At 35.1% G+C, this 18,392-nt stretch overlaps 1 protein-coding gene across 2 annotated transcripts in view; it reads right to left on the bottom strand.

Annotated features, from left to right (window-relative positions):
• LOC145668802 (myo-inositol 2-dehydrogenase-like) overlaps positions 1-18,392 on the bottom strand; it is a 30,804-nt gene that overhangs the window by 11,327 nt on the left and 1,085 nt on the right. For both annotated transcript variants that reach the window (XM_081736969.1, XM_081736968.1), the window contains exons 2-5: positions 10,767-10,889; positions 9,082-9,167; positions 7,876-8,038; positions 2,870-3,049 (exon numbers count right to left, since the gene is read on the bottom strand). In XM_081736969.1, coding sequence (XP_081593095.1) covers positions 2,870-3,049; positions 7,876-8,038; positions 9,082-9,167; positions 10,767-10,852 — 515 coding nt within the window. In that variant the 5' untranslated portion in view covers positions 10,853-10,889. The remainder of the gene's footprint in view (positions 1-2,869; positions 3,050-7,875; positions 8,039-9,081; positions 9,168-10,766; positions 10,890-18,392) is intronic.

An 18,392-nucleotide genomic window follows, 5' to 3' on the forward strand; every position in this document is an offset into this window, starting at 1 on the left:
ATCTGTATATCTTATTGCTACTTATCGCTTATGGTTATTCATTTGTGGAAGTCGGCATTCTGTTATAGCTTACGATATATATATATATATATATATATATATATATATATATATAAAAGCAAACAACTTTAAACTATATCCATGAATTTTGCTACATGGTTGATTCTCCATTATATCTGAATAGAGGTTAAAAAAAAAGTTTTGGGGTCCAGAGTTTTTCTTTTAACTTTTTCACTTTTTATGACTATCTTGTTCGAGTCTCACTTTTGTTTTCCTACAGTGAATTCTATAATTTAGAAAGTGTGTTTACAACATCCAGTATTTATGAGTTCTATATTCACAAGCGAGGCTGGGTGTATTCATTGGTTTTCAAACTGGCATTGGAGTTGTTTCTAGTAAATGTACGTTATGCAACCACCATAACGTGCACCGTATCCAGAATGTTTTTATTGCCTAAACATCTTATGAAGTTTCTGTAAGTTATACGTCATGATATGTGTTTTACTGGTTGAATAAATGAAATCTGACAGGCAAGACCAAGACCGTGAAAAGTACCGTAAACCAAGAAACAGATACAAAACTTACATATATATGGTCTTATCTTGCTTGCGTTCTTTGTTCAGTAACATTTTGTTCTGATCTTCAGAGAGTTTAGTCTATTAAAATAAAATATTAAATCAGTCTAAAAAATTAAAAGCTATAAACGGCTATTTTTATGATGTTACGGGTTTAACATCATTACTTGCATAATTTCTTCTTTCTCTGCTGTTAAATGTTGTCAAAAGTTTTGAAGCAAGAAATTTGTGGACGTTTTAAACCTTCTCTCTCTCTTTCTCTCTCGAGTCTAAGCAGCCTTAATAAATGTTAGGATTAGAACTAGGAATTAGATTTCTGGGCCATATTAATCCGTCATCTATGGCCATGTTAACCCGTCACATATGAGGGATAACATCTCTTGGCGATCACACTATCCGAGGAAAGGAAAAGAAGGAAGCAGCCTGGGAACTGTATGTTAGGTACCATCTCAGCATTTGCCTGGTGTTAATGAATAAAACCCAGGAAAACCTCACTCAGGATGGCAGATCTGAAATTTTTTTTACACTTTTTCAATCGAGTGTGTACCTACTGGGAATCGAAACCGGAACCACTCGCACCAAAGACAAGAGCTATGTTAGGCCATTCAGTAACTGTTATACATAGTTATAATGAAGTTTTAGTTTAATCATAAATTTTAAATGATAATTTTGTTCCCTGAACTCTACTTCATTTATTGCTAACATTAAACTTTTTAGTAAAACATTTTGATTCTTGAACGTTAACCTAATAGCTCTATAAACAACTCATTGGAACTAGAGTGCGTCCACCGATTTTCACTTTATCTGTTCTATTGAATGATCAATTTTCTTTGATTCTTGATTTTTTTTTCAGGATTTTGTCCTCAGAAATTAGTAACTAAATATTTTTTTCGTATTATAATGAAAAAAAAGTTGAAACCTACTCATATCTATTCACTAAACTTGAATTTTTTTAAGCCCAAAATTTCTCAGGCAAAAAAGGCACCGAAAAAACTTCATCTTTATTTAAAAAAAAAAAACGTTTTTTGGAGTCCTTGCATCTCTATGTCTAAGTAAGACATACATATAATGAAAAACTTGTTCTCTCAACGAAACAAGGAAGAAACAGTATATTATTATTATTATTATTATTATTATTATTATTATTATTATTATTATTATTATTATTATTATTATTATTATTGCTTTCTAAGTTCAATACATTTTCCAAGTTTATATGTCAAACTAGCAGAAATGTTCGTTCTTCGCATAGAAATGAAATGAAATGAAATCTTTAAGTTTTACGTCCCACGGTTATGCCGGTTAGGCTAAAGGAGACGGTGATAATGAGAGATGAGTGAAATGGTGGAATGAAGAAAGTGGGAGGAAACGGGAGAACCCCGAGAAAACCCACGAGCACGGTGTTTGTCCACCACAAAGTCTACACGGCGCGAGCTGGGATCGAACCAGGGACCCCAAGCACCGGAGGTGAAAGCTCTACCACTGAGCCACCGCGCCCCCCGTTCTTCGCATAGAATCAATAAGGTTAATGAATATGAAACCAGAAATGAATAGCGCAGAATAGGTTGTGAACTCATAAAATCGAAGTGTAGAGAAGACAGGAGTTGAAAAAGTAGCAAGATAGTAGAGAATGAAGAGCTTCTTTGCAATGGAATGTTTTAATATAAAGAGTTCACATTTGAACATCTATAATTGTTAAAGTGTGCAAGATTAAGAATACCACTAACCACTAGTTTACCCATTAATTACATACAGTATGAAAATCATGTTAATTATATGAATTATCATAATTCATTTGTAAACTTCTGACAGTGTTAATTTATTCACTCTCCAATAAGTTGCTAGTGGGGAATTTTCTTCCAAAAATATTAGTTGGAAGGAATTTCTGAAGCCCCAGGATTTCGTATCCTTGTGTAGAAATGGATGCCTTTTTCTCATTTTTAGAAATAGGAATTACGAAAACATTGAAACACCTGTTCCCTTCTATTTAAGCTTGTATGTAAAATTTCATCTCCCTTATTTCAGATTCTTGAGATGCTCTGTGCTTGATCAAAAAATTAATTATTATTTACAACTCCTTCCTTAGAATGCCATTTCAAAAAATCTTTCTTATTCCTTCCCTTCATAACAAAAGAAGTTTTCTGTGAGAATTTTGTGTTTCTAACTATAGTTGCGGGCGTTGGGAATTAATGAGAGTTACTTTATAATTATTATAGATTAAGTAAAATGCCTAATCCTATACTTTTTTGCAGTTGAGTTTTAATAAGCTTTTCGTTGGCTTAATTAGTACTTACCTGTTGAAAGCACACAACAGAATGCGGTTCTCCTTATCTGCCAACTCATAGCAACGTCGGGCATCGTTGATGTTTTCAGCAATTGGCTTTTCACACAACACATGTTTCCCATGTTTAATCGAAGATAGAATAATTTGTTCATGGGTGAATGTTGGAGTTGATACGATCACAGCTTGAATCCTGTAAAAGTGAAAGAAATGTAATTGCACTTATTATAGACTTACAAAATGAATCAGAGTTTTGCTTGTACGAATTAAAGAATTCAAAATTACTCAGTGCTGTGTGGAATTACGTATGTAAGTGATGAAAATTTTCCGTTTTATGCAAAGTTGTTTCATTTTACCCTGCATCGTTGTAGAGCCGTACACCACTTTATTTGTGATAGAAGTTCTATGAAAATATAGTTACATGAAGTAGAACAAATCTAACAATTCTTCAATTCTGGACAGGGACGGATCCAGAAGAGGAAACTTTCTTATTTTATATATAAATAAACCCATCTATAAAAAGTTTCGAGCTCTTAAAAGTAGCTCTAAGTAGCAGTATTACTACCGACCGTCACCCTCAGAAGTCCGTTCTGGATCCGCCCCTGATTCTGGATAAATATGTTCGAAGAATTTAATATAATTTTTCCATAGAATTCATTTTTGATAATAGAAAATCACATCACCGTTTTACTAGTTTCATACGAGTAATGCAATGTTTTCTCATAATTTTACTATTTTTCAACATTTTACTACGTTTCATATACACAAGTAGTGCTAATATAACTTATCAACTGTAAATTTTTCATTACCCAAAATTCTAAAGTTTACTGAAGTAGCTCGTTAAAACAAATACAGAAAATTTTCAAGAAATAAAAATAGTGTTCATGTATTTATTCAGAAAAGAAAGTAAATTGTAACTAATAAACAGGTTGCCTTTTACACTTGTTTTCCAATTTTTAAAAGAAAGTACAAAAGGATAGTACGAATCTGCAAGAAGTAATTTCATTTTAATTTATAAAATAAAATAATATCTCTTTCTCTTTGGTTATATACATACTTTTCTACCATAAATATTATATTTTCTTTCATTATTCATTTATATATTTTTATAAATAACTAGCTGAACCTGCGCCCCTGACATAGCGAATCATTCACATGTGAGCATAAATCTAGTCATTTCTCACAATATCTGTAGATGTCCCTTTACAGACACAAGTGAAAGACGTCTTAAAAATCGGCAAGGGGTACCATAAAGGGGAGATTTTTTTTCGATTTTTTCAATATCTCTCACCGTTTGCAAGATTTAGCCTACTTCCGGTTGAAGTTTCTAATTCACGTATGATTAGTGTTTTCTTTCTCCTTGAATGCAATATGTAATAAACAAATACATTACACTCACAATTAATTACACTGTCAGTGATATATGTTGTTCATTGGGCAGAACAGTCCAAACAACAAAGATTCAGCTTAGCCTGGAGAAATGGTTACCCTTCGGTTTTTATTATCATTTGGCCATGAAACAAACACCTGAGAGGTATACAACAACTGTATACAACTATGTGTATTAGAATACATAACTCATAGGATATGACGCTTTGCTTTTTTAAAAAATTCAACACTTCCAGTGTACCTCTAAAAAATGTAATAAAGAAATAACGGTTATGTTTTTTAAACATTCAATTAGAACTGGACAATCTACATAAAATTTGGAATCGACCGTGAAAACGGCACGTTTCTAGTACTAGTGGTTTTCGAGATCTCATTGTCGAAAGGATTGGACACAAACATATAAACTTTTCTTTGGAAACACAAATATAAGCCTAGCATTTTTAATATATAGATAATTAAATAGGTATATTTTCAATACAATTTTTATGACTATATTTTTTAGAACTAGAATTTATAATAATGAACAAGTTTGTTAGTATAGTGATATGTTAGATTTTCAAATTTTCGAGTAAGATAGGAAAGGCAGTTCAACATTCCCGTGCAATGCAATGTAATAACACATAGAAAACAAGCTTCCTCTACAATGTACAGGTACAATTCCAAAATTAAAGTACATACTTATTATTCTATGGTTCGATCACAACACATTCCACCTAATTACTCAATTTCACCAGGGGTGACACTTAGCATTATATTCGTCTGAGCCGCACAGACACACACACACACACACACACACACACACACATATATATATATATATATATATATATATATATATATATATATATATATATATATATATATATATATATATATATATGCGCGGCTCATACGAATATATATATATACGCAGTGGCGGATCCAGAATATGATCTAGGGACGGGCTAAACCATAGTTTGCCGTTTTACCCAGTGTAAAGCAGGATTGAAACCCATTTTATCCAGTGTATACCTGAGCGTCAAGGGTGGGCTATAGCCCCCTGGATATATATAGGGCATCTCAAAAGTCCCCTGACATAGGGTACTCTGTTATTATCAGAGTTGCAACAAATGTAAGTGAATAACCGTCTCTAAATATGATGTTTTCAATCTAAATTGAAGGAATTTTTTAAATCGGATGAGCAGTTTCGGCTGGACACTCTTTATGTGCCCAATGTTAAGTGAAATGTGTAATCGCCTGGTCCAGTCGCTGTTCGTGTGTCAATTTATTTAGATAACAGCTTTCCGTGATCTGTCCTCCATTCTCCTGCCAATGAATGTTTTCCGGAGATCTAGACTTAGCTGTGTAAGACGTTGAATGACATCTCCAAAAAGGGATTACAGAATTCTTCCCAAATTGCCCGCCGGTCTCAATAATGAGATGAGCATTAGGCATAGACAGGTTCGGATGTTTCGTCTCAAAAATCCCACGGACGATCAGACGGTCACTCAGACCACAACGCACATAAACATCCTTCATACACACAACAAAAGCACACTGGATTAAATGACACTATGAAAAAATAACGGATTAAAAAAACAATCACAACACTCAACACTGAATATATATAACTATTTTCATTAATAAAAATCACTGCTTTTTCATTATATTATAGCCCTTTATCACATATATATATCGGTAGAAAAGGTTATGATTATGATTCCACTAGATATGCTTTTCTCACACCACTAATGCACTTGGGGGATTAGCACTGGGGAAATGCCGCCGAGATAATCCCACGAAATAATATAGTTGCTACTGCAAACAATCCTCAAATGTCGACGTTAGTCCTCAGTAAAGATAGGTTGTCTCCAAAGTGGAATGATAATGTTAGAGGGCGCGTTTATAACTTATACACACAAGGTGTCTGAACCTGGGTTTTCCTGATTGGGGCTAGGTAATAACGTATACCCGTTAGCACAACATTATACTTGATGCCCGATGTAACGTGCGTGGTTGCTGCTCACAATTCCGGAGTAAGACTCTTCGAACTCCGAGGTCCGAGATACGAGCTGCATTGATCGACTGATCAATGTTGGAAGTTCATTCTCAAAAGCACTCAGGTTAAATCACCTGTATGTACACTCATGTCCAAAATTATTGTCGCATGCCTATATATGTGTTGTATGAATATAATTTGATAACGAATTCGCCCGGTATTTCTTATAATGTTAGTATGTGTATAATCGGCAAAGACATGTATGTGGCAAATTTCATGTGAAAAGAGCAGTAAATAAGAACAATAAAACGAAAATAAAACTTTCTTGTCCATTTAGCAACATTTTGTTTTACTCGTTCCAATTTTCGTATTTATAATTATTTTTCTATGAAAATTTCCACAAATATAAATTTCCCGATTATACACATAGTATCAGTATTAAAAGTACCCTGCAAAATCATTATCAAATTAATTTCTTACAAAAAAGACAGTTATAGATATGCGACAATCATTTTGGACATGAGTGTACATGCAAATAGAACATAAAAAGGAGTTGACGTTAATTTTAGTCCACTGGCCACGACGCACAAGAAATTGCGATAACTTGACTGTGGGAACATTCAGGTAACGAACTGCTAAAGCGATGTGGCTGGCGTCGCCCTGATGCTCAAGACACCTGGTGTGTGCTCTGGGTCGCAGTATTTCCATAAATAATTGGAGAATACATTTATTTAATTCAGTTCCAAATAACCATAGAACATAATTTTTGCGTATTAATAAGTTAGGGAGAAACACTGAGAAGCTTCGTCGTTTACTAAAATGTTCTCACCACAAAGTAACGTTATATATATATATATATATATATATATATATATATATATATATATATATATATATATATATATATATATATATATATATACATACTTTTTTGTTCAATTGTGTGGGAAACAAGCAATTCCCACCGAAGAAAGAACTTATTTGCGTCGCAGAATAATATAAATCGAAAAAATAATTACTGTCTTTCCAGAATATACAGAGCGTCCACATAAAATACTTCTATAACCTGGTGACGGTTATGGATGCAACGTTGTCATTTACCTGGACCCACAACATAAGTGAATGAAGTTATTGTCTTTTACGCTAACATGTCGATGACCTGTCCCCATTTCAAATAGTAACTTCATTCACTTATGTTGTGGGCCCAGGCAAATGGCAACGTTGCACTTTCATTTAACATTGGGTACGTAAAGAGTGTCCAGCCCAAACGGCTCGTCCGATTTAAAAAAGAAAAAATCCTTCACTTTAGACTGAAAACATCATATTTGGAGATGTTTTTTTCCTCTCACATTTTGTTGTAACTCTGAGAATAACAGAGTTACCCTATGTCTGGGGACTTTTTGACCCTGCATGTATCCAAACACATTGGAACGACTTGTCTTCTTGTTTTTGGTGGTGTGGTGGTGTGGACCATTGATTCAGTAGTCACATGGTTTACACACGTCTCATATAGCTTCGTGGTGGAAATAGTAAGCAGCAAATAAATAGACAAATCTAATATATCAGGTAGAATACATTAAACAGTGAAAATTTTTCCTGCTACTACATATAACAGTATTCTAAAATTTCTAATCATAAAAAAAGTTCATTACCTGGGATCTTCATACACAATATTAGCATCAGCCATTTTGAGAAGTCGAACATTATCCAAATTCCATGTGTTTCTCAAACCTTCCCACTTGGTCTTATCTTCTTCGACGATATACAAGAGATCTACTCGAGAGCCACGAACTAAGTTTCCTAAATGAATGGTTCCTAAAAATAAAGTTTATATGTATTGGAAGGTGATCTGTAGAAGCAGTGGTTGCAATAACAAAGATGCGCATGCCGCGGAAACACAGGAATGCTTTCTGTTCCTGAGTGTTACTTAAATATTTAGAAAACATCAGTAAAGAAAAAAAAAAAAACATTATTCTCTTATTTTTATACTTATTGATTTGCGTGCTATCCATGCTATAGAATATAATTAACGATTACCATTCATTGAAGGTTTAGTTTTTCCTATTGTTTATCAGCATTTACATGAAATGTATAAAAGACGAAACTACCCCTTCTACACGTAGTGTTTTTTAACTACCGGTACTACCATTGGCAGTGGAAATATATGTACAAATATATACAAAGTTTTGTTTGTTGAAGTTAAGTGTCCCTTCTTAGCATTGGGGCTATATGAGACATAGAACTAAGGTTTTAAAGTGTAATCTGAACCACAGAAATGCGTTTAACTTTCAATGCTCTTCTACAAGGAATCGAAAATGTACACAAAGCAAAAAATGGAGGAAACCATAGAATGAGGCTTTACAGAAGGAAAGTTGGGAGTTCTGGGCACGCAATGGGAACAATTTCCTCGGGAAACAAGGGAACTGCCAACAATAAACAGTGACGTGTGGTAACATTATGCTATTATGCTTATTCACATAACCCGATAAATGGAACCATTCTTCGCCGATGAAGTACAGCACAGGATCCAAAGATCCGTCCGCAACCATTGTTACTAACCAATTGCAGTACGTAATCCGTTTACTCATGTCCGACTCCAGTTGCTGGACACGTGTTGCACTCGGTATGGTTTCAGTTTCAGAAACCTTAGGACACGTTCGTGACACACCGATCTGGTGAGATAGTTTCCGGATATATTTGGTTTAAACCTTGAATTAAGTTTCGCGAAAAGAATTTAAAGTAAAGTTTAAAAAAATAGAAAATGACACTTCTATTGTAACAGTATGGTTGTATAAGTCAATTTATGACACACCTAATACGTAGTCTTAGAAAAATAATACGAACACAATCATATTTACCTGCTCTTCCACAACCGAAGAGGGCTACTCCGATTCTATTTTTGCTGGACGATGAAGATTGATCTAGATGTAGGCCTTTAGCATACCTAAAACAAAAGAAGTGATGTAATTATAAGCATCAAGTCAAGAAATATAATAAATAAAATTATTTTTATAACTTTGTACACTAAATCCTGTACTACTTGTAGAATGTCTATTGTCTATGAGCATAGACAGGGAAATAGTTAGAAAGAAGAAAGGAGCTCCTTTGTAGCTGTATGGATAACGTACGTGCCTTTGTGGCGGGATACTCGGGTTCGATTTCCACAGAAGCTCATGTGATTCGGATCCGACGTTAAGCAGTAGGATCACCTCTCATATAGCTTCGCTGCTCAAATCAAAAAGTTCTGCTCCAGTAGATATAATCATTTTTCCACACGACATTACAGGGAAAAACTGAATAAATAAATATGATAAAACAGTAAAAATATAGGAAATTTGATCAAGTGGATCATGTCGGACGTAGCGTTTCTTTGTTTGCACGTTTATCCCTGAAATCAATAGGGCACATTCGCTCATACATAAAGATTCCTTTAGGAATATAACTTGCTAGTTACTTTTCTTTTTTAATTACTCTTTGGAAACGCCAAACAAGAGTATTACGAAAACTTAAGTATATAAGGGATAATATTGTATTTTAATTTTTTAAAAATTTTCACGATAATTTTACTTACATATACAGCTGTTTATGAAAATTGCAGTACCAAGACAGAATAATGGGAATGTGTCCAAATTAACAGGATTTCTACGGCAGGATATGAAATACGAAGGATTAAAAAATTCAGATTAATCGAGATTGTGCAAGCATGGGCTCAGCACTGTAATTGGTTCGTTGTACCCGAGATAAAAAAAAAAAAAAAAAATATTGTCATTGCTGAACACTACCGTCCGCTATGATCAGTATTTTCTTTGTTCTTGGATGCAGTATGTAGTAAGTAAAGCCCGGAATTTATGGCAAAATGCCTTCAGCGCCATTATTGCAATTTTCATGATATTTTTTTAAAAAGTGCAATTTCGCAATTTAGAAGCAATTTGTTGCCATTGTGACAGGTTTTCTCTTCCACTACTCTTTATTACACAAATACATTACACTCACAATTAATTATAATGTCAGTGATATATGGTGCTCATTAGGCAAAACACTCCAAACAATTCATCTTAGGCTGGAAAAATAGTTATCCTTCGTTTTTCATTATCATTTGTCCATGAAACAAACACCGCAGAGATATACTAATCCGTATACAAATGTGTGGTGTTGGAATGTATAACTCGTAGGATATGATGTTTAATTTTTAAATGTCAATACTTCAAGTGTACCACTAATAAATATAATAAAGAAACACAGGTATTTTTTTAAATATTCAATTAAAACTGAACAATCTACACAAAATTTGCAATCGATCAGTGAAAACGGCATCTTTCTAGAGCTTGTGGTTTCCGAGATATCATTGCAAAAGAACTGGCTACAAACATATAAACCTAGCATTTTAATTTATAGATTATTATTATTATTATTATCATTATTATTATTATTACTAAAAGTATCATTGTAATATATTCTATCACTAAAAGGTATAACGTATTGACAAATATTTAATTAGAATATTTACCAATAAATAAGACTGTACTAACTGCATGATTCTTACCGTTTGTATACGAAATCACTTTCATGTGGTAACTGAGGACCTTCACGTTGATAGGGTGAAATTCCTTTGAATTTGAGGGTAGCCATACTGGATCTACTTTATAAAAGGAATTAATTAATATTCCTGAAAAGAGAATATATTTTCTAGTATCAGTAAATAAAACACATTGAAATTGCTGTAATCTAATTTAGTTTAATACTTTTATTCTTCCTCTCACTATACCAAGGAAGGGTGGCTTTATAGAAGGATTGTTGTTAACCATGTGCATTTGAATAGCTATGTTATGAGGCTATAACTGCTCATTTCTTGTATAATGATATCCTTGACTCTATAAAATAGGAGACGTTTCAATTGACAAATCATTGTTTTGGCAAAGCAGGGTGATATGAGACTCCTCGTTTGTTCTTGCGAGCATTTTCTGATTAGTGTAATACCTATGCTCTCTTATTATTATTATTATTATTATTATTATTATTATTATTATTATTATTATTATTATTATTATTATTATTATTATTATTATTATTAAGTATTCTACCTTTGGGCAGGTCCTGGAACTAATGAGGATATTTTTTTTTTCAATTTTAAATTTGGGCCTGGAAATGTTTCTTTCACTTTTCTCGATCTTCAGCTTCCTCTTTTAACTCTCAATATTTTCTCCAATCTTTCAAATCATCGTTCAGCTGTGTTCTTCTTCTTTCTATTCTTCGCTTCCCTTCTATCTTTCCTTCTATGGCGGTGTGAAGAAGGTGTGTCTAATCCAATTGGCCTTTCTACGAAGGATGGTGGCTAGAAATGTCCTCTTCTCCCCTATCCGTTTTAAAACATCTTCGTTTGTTGCTCTCTCTGCCTATTTTATCTTCTCCACCTTCCTCCAACACCACATTTTGAAGCTCTCTAAATATTTCTTCTCTAACTTTCGTAATGTCCAAGTCTCTGAGCCTAACAGTCCAATGATCCATATATAGCACTTGACTAACTGTTTCTTATGTCCAATATTGAGCCTGCTAGTTAAGAGTGGTATTTTCTTGTTGAATGCTTCTTTAGCTATGGCAATTCTTGACCTGATCTCTTTGGTGCAGTAAGCGTCTCTCTTCAAAATACTTCCCAGATACTTGAAATTATCGACCTCTTCAAGTTCTCTTTGTTCTACTCTGATCCATAAGGGCGTGTTTCCACGGGATATTCTCATGAATTTCGACTTTCGATGTTAATTTCCATTCCATACAATTTTCCAGTGTCAACTCGTCTCCTGTAGTCCTCCTTCGGTTTTAGATATTATAACCGTATCATCTGCATACTTGATCTTGTTAATGATCTGTCCTCCAATCTTGAAATCTCCAATTCCCATTAATGTTTCCTTCATTAAATATTAACTGTAAATGTTGATTAATGGTGACAACAAACTACATCCTTGTCTGATTCCTCTTCCAATCTCCACACTATTGGTTTCTCCTACATTCAAGCGCAACTTCACTCGTTGTCCTATGTACAGGTTTTGAATGAGTCGTCGATCTCTCCAGTTGACTCCGATTTCTTTAAGTATTGTCAGAAGTTTTGTCCAATTGACTCGGTCGAAAGCTTTTCGCCAGTCGAAGCACAAATACAACTCTTCCTTTACACCAAGAATTCTTTCTTATATAATTATCATCAATCCAATAGCATCTCTGGTGCGTTTTTCTTTCCAGAATCCAGATTGATCTTCTTCTAACCTCTCATCTATCTTACTTTCCAGCCGCCTGTTCAGAATGTGTGCAATGATCTTTCCAGTGTGGGAAATCAGGCTAATGGTTCTGTGATCGCTGCACTTCTTTGCTTGCTTTTTCTTGGGCAATGCAATCATTGTAACATCAAGAAAATCCTTTGGCCATTCTCCACTCAGGTAGATCTTGTTAATAAGTGATGTCAGTACTTTCATTGCGTTGTCTCCTAATCCCTTGAGCAAATCTACTGGTATGTCGTCTTCTCCAGTGGCCTTTCTCCTTCGCATGTCTTTGATTGCTTGTACTACTTCACTTTTCAATATACTGGGTCTTTTTTCATCATCATCCACCTCTTCCTCTGCTTCAATCGCAATACCTTTGGGGCAGTTTTTCTGTTCATACAGATCTTTTATGTATCCCTCTCAAATTCTAAGGATTCTTTGATCCTCAGTGCTTACATTACCTTGTTGATCTTCGATGCCGAACGTTCGTATACTTTTGTTAGCTTTCCCTCCTACTTCTTGTGCTTTCTGGTATATCACATCATAGCTGCCGCGCCGTTGAAGTTCCATTATTTCTTCACATATTTGCTCCATGTACTTTTCTTTGGCTTTGACCGTTTCTCTTCTCAATTCATTATTCAGCCTTCTGTATTCATTGTTGTCCGTGTTTTTCGCCCTTCTGCGTTCCTCAATCTTCTTAAGCATTGCTTCAGTTATCCATGATTTTCTCGGTGCTCTTTCCATCCTGCCAATGTTATTGTGGAATCTGTTTAACTTTTCCTCAACTATTCTCTATATTGTCAACCATATCTCCCATTGCACAGAATTTTTCTTCAATCTCTTCTTTCACATCATCGCCGATATTTCTTAGTCGCTCCAAGTTCCACTTTCGATATTTCCTCCCATTTTTCTTGATCAACTTTAACCAAGTTTGCACTTCCGCCACCAGGAGATTGATCCGAATCAGTGTCTTCACATCTCGTACGCTATTCCTGAAACGTTGCTTCACAAGAATGTAATCGATTTGGTAGCGTTTCTTATCTCCTGGACTTTTCCACATGTACAGCTTGTGTTTTCTTTTCTTAAACCACGTGTTCATCATCACCAGATCATGTTGCCTACAGAAATCAATAAGCATTTTACCTCGTTCGTTTCTCCTACCTAGTGCAAATGGTCTCATTACCTTATTCTCAGCTCCTTCTCTTACTACGCTGTTGAAGTCTCCCATCACAGTGGCGTTCACCTTACCTCTTCCTTCCTGAAGCAATATGTCACTAATCTGATCATACATTACTTCTACTTCATTTTCATCATGATCGGTTGTTGGCATATACACTTGTATTATCACAATGTTCACTGGTTTTACATGTAGTTTTACAAACATCAAGCGGTCAGTACAGCATTCCACTTTGGTTACACTTCTTGCTACTTCGTTCTTTTTGCTATCGCGACACCATTCTCGGCCTTATCGCCACCCGAATAGTATATTCTGTAATTTCCCGATACTATCTCATCTTTCCCTGGCCATCTCACTTCACTCAAGCCCACTATGTCCACTTTACATTTGTCCATTTCCACTTTTAAATTTTCAAGTTTTTCCTCACGTCGTAGAATTCGTACCTTCCAAGTTCTCATGCTGAAATGAAAGTTATTATTTTCTCCTATGATGATTCTTTCCGGAATAGTTCCCCCGGAGATCCGAACGGGGGACTACTTTACCTCCGATTTTTTTTTTTTTACCTCAGAAAGAACCATCATATTTATTTATTCTCCTTCTTCGTCCCTCCTGGGAAAAAGATAATGTGGTAGCAAGGGCGCCGATCCTGGTGAGATCGAGGGGGCCTGGGCCCCAAAGCTCATGTGGGTCCCCTACTGTATTTGTGAATATACAATATTTGGCATAATTTGAGTGCAATTTGTCTTAAAATCTTCATATATATATATCTTCTGTATCTTAGACCCCCCCCCCCCAAATTTACAGAGAAATCGGCGCCCTTGTGTGGTAGTATTCCCATTTCATTTCCACATCTCCATGCCGTTGACCATCTGATGGTTCATTCGCCTTTTAGTACAGGTTCCCCTCCTAAGGACAAGAAGGTGCCCTGACCTCCACCCGCTCATCCACCCTCTGAGAAGGCCGTTGACACTTGGTAGAAGCTGACTCCTTATCCCGGGAATCGGTCGGTCCCTACCTACGTTAGCCGCCACAGACGTTGCCCACTTTTCCCCGCGAGGATTTGTAGATTGGGATTTTTTTTCTTCGTTTAGGATGAGACCTGAAGGCTTTTCTCAAACCTCTCCAGTACTTTTAGAAACCATGCTCCAATTATAGATCATTATATGAGTTTCATAAGTTCATTTTTATGTTTCATCGAACTGCTATTATGATATGTTGTCACTACGAAAACAAAATTTCAGTCGTATCTTTAGTTCTAATTTTGGATCATTTTTAGAAATTTAATAATACCTGTTCGCTTTGGAGTTAATTATCCCCTTGCGTTCCAGGTGTCATTTTCTTGTGTTCATGCTGTAATACCGATTTCATTTACTGTTAAAAATACTGTCTAGACCGTTATATAGGGCATAGTTATTTGCACGCATGAGGAGAGTGTTTACATTAATTATGAAAACAATCATTTCCATTATGAAACATTTGAACTGAAAAAGGAAATTCTGATGTTCTAAAGGGATTTTATGCTGCTTCAGGTTGGCAACACTGACGGGAGGTCAAAGGTTTCCCTTTTCCGATCCCGAATTAGATCTCGAAGTTGCTTATTGTTTATCGTCGAAACAAACACATGTGTCTTGTAATCAGTATGACCACCCAGCAAAAATATTTCGTACTAACCTGTGCAGAAAAAAGTACTAGACTTGGGGAAAAAGTACTAAAATTTTATCTTCTCCCGTTTCACCCGATTTATAACATTTTACGAAGTTTTACCGACAGCTCCTCCTACCCCTTGGGTGGGGTACTGACTTCTACATTCTTGAAATAACCCCAACTTTAATTTTTTTACGGTCAAAATTCGATACAAATCGTGCAAACCACTTACACCCTCCCAAGTTTGACTTTACACCTCCAAACAAAATTCTGGAGGAATCGCTGCTTAATTGTCGTATTAGAACTCACTGTAAAAACACTAAAGTAACACAAGTGTGACAAATATAGAGAATGTCGGGAGAAAACAAGAAATATCATAAATGGACTTATTGAGTAAATGGAGTTTTAATTCCTTAATTAGTGTTTAAGCGGACCACCAAATATGTAATATTGTTTACTGTGGTCATTTATTAGTTTTAACCCTTCGTTCTTTGATACTTATGTACTTCCTATTTTCCTCAATAGAATGAACTATAAGTTACAGTACAAAATCAATAGAAATGGATATTTTCTCCTGACACCCTTAACAATGAAGTTTTCGTACATTGCCAAATTTTCATGAGATTCCTTTTTTTCTCGCAAATGTATTTATGAGAAAAGAAGAGAAGGAGAAAAGTACTAGATTTGTTGATGAACGTACTAGAACACTAAAATATTACAAAAGGTACCACATCTGGTACGAAAGTACTAGCGGTGGTCACACTGCTTGTAATTGAATGCTCCCTTAGACCTGCTATCTACGAGACAACACATCTTTTTGTCTTTTCTGTCATTAAGGTGCTGTCATCTAAGGAGAAATAGTAGAACTAAGTCTTGCCTTGCATCCATTAACAAATTTCAGCATCTCCAGGATTAATACGACCCTTAATAAGGGATACGTTTTCATGACATCCACATGAATGTCACTGGCATGCAATGGGTTAATTCTTTTAATTTCTAACCTATCCATGAAATAGGAATACTGCAACTCATGGAGAGTCTACAACGTTTTTTTGTGTGATATTTGTGCGTGCACTGTCGTGCAACGCGAGAATCTCATGATTTGGGAGCATTTCTAGACGATTGCGGCAAAGTTGCAGTGCATTTCATGGAGTTCGGAATTGTAACGGTTCAGAGTAATTGTTCCTCCTGTACGGAGAAAGACATGATGGATCAACCCCACCCATACCAGTAGCATCTTCTGGGAATTTTGGAAACCATCTCGGACATCAATCAAGATCCAACCACTGTCCTGACCATTTATGATTGTCGTACCAATCTCATTTTTCATCAAAAGTGACAATTTGATATAGAAAACTTTCCCGGTTATTTGTTTACGCTCAGAAAACTGCACGTCTCTTGTTGGCCAATGTCAACTCCAGCTTTTTCACGTTACCGATTGTACGGCTCTGCTGAACAACAATGATATGGTGTATATCAAACTTGTTATGGCACGAACAATTTTCCAACGATCCCCTTCCATGGTGTTTCTGAGCAGCTCATCCAAACATGAAGTTATTTGGTGAACACAGGAATCATTTGGCAATTCTGTGTTATTCGAACGAAATTTGACAAACTAACAGCGAGAGGATCATTCTTTCGCTATTCCTGGTTCGAATGTACTTTCTTGCGGTTTGTTGTTCAGAATGCCCCAATTTGAATTAAAAAAAAAAAACATTCGTAATTGTAATCATTCTCCATGGTGCACTTACATACGACCTTGTTTAATAACACAATTACTGTCAGGGTACCCGGCGTATTTGTTGAACGTGATGTTGATCCATCCCTGTGTTGTGTTGCTGAGGTGAGTTTTCATCACTCGTCAAAACAGACGTTTTATTCGCACGAACCTAATATTTCGATTTTTCTATTTAACCCATTTAATCCCAAATTATTTTTGTTTCAGAATTTCTTAATTCCTTCTACACTTATTGATTCTGACCTCATTTAATCTATTTTGAGCATTTTAGTAGTAGCAGGTGGACTGGTATCAGGTCCTTATTGTAAAAAGACGAAATAATTCCACAACAAATAATCCACAGACAAAACATTATAAAAATAAATTGTTCCCATTTGGAAACAGTGGGATTAAAAAGAAGTTATAGGAAAAAAAAAACTTCTTGCCAGCAGATTTCTTAATAGTTTGAGAAAGATTTTAGAATGGAATCGCAAATTCTAGGACTCAGAAACCAGAAGATTTATTCGGGAGGAAAAGCTACAGCGATTCATTCATCAACAAAAGCTCAACAACTTGAAATTTTGACAGTATACTGCTTTTATGTTCCACATAAAGACTTTTTTTTTTTTTAATTTAGCATAGACACACTAATAAAGAAAGTTTATTTTTAAAAACTCATAATTCAACAGTTAAAATTTTCATTTAAAATAAACAAAGATATACAGAATTTTACCCTTTATTAAAATTTAGATTTTAATAGGGAAAAAGGGAACAATTACTCAAAAGATAAGGGTGCGATTATATTCGCTTAAGTTGGAGACTCGAAATTCGGTATATAAAGTTTTCACTAGTTTGAGTGGAAGGAGAAAAAGAGGATAATTGATGTTCTAAAACTCAATAAGTTTTACTGTTGCTACGTTTTTTTCTGAACTTAGACATAAATACATGAAATTTTGTAAAGGGTTTATTCTGGGGTTTTACGTTAGTTCAAACTAATATGGCATTCTTGTACACGAATTTAATATGTCCATAAGTTGCCGAGAGAGAAAGCGTAAAATATTGCCACAGTAACCTGAGAGATTTACTAGTATGATCAAAATATTAGCATAATTACGGGATATAACTTCGGAAATACCGCACTCTCTCTCAAAATAAGTTTCTTTAGAATAATTTTTAATGGAGTCGCTGTGGGTCAGTGATAGTGAGCGTAGAATCACTGGTTCGAGCCTGATTCACGCAAAGTGAACTTTATAATAGACAAACACCTTGTTCGTGAGTTTTCTTGGCGTTCTTCATTTACCTCCAATTTCTTCATTCCGCTATCATCATTTATCTCTTCATCACCCCCTCCCCTAACTCAGCGTGTAACGTGGGATGTTAAAC

This window comes from Thermobia domestica, chromosome 13 (genome assembly GCF_964235325.1).
Source record: "Thermobia domestica chromosome 13, izTheDome1.hap1.1, whole genome shotgun sequence".
NCBI classification, from domain to species: domain Eukaryota; kingdom Metazoa; phylum Arthropoda; class Insecta; order Zygentoma; family Lepismatidae; genus Thermobia; species Thermobia domestica.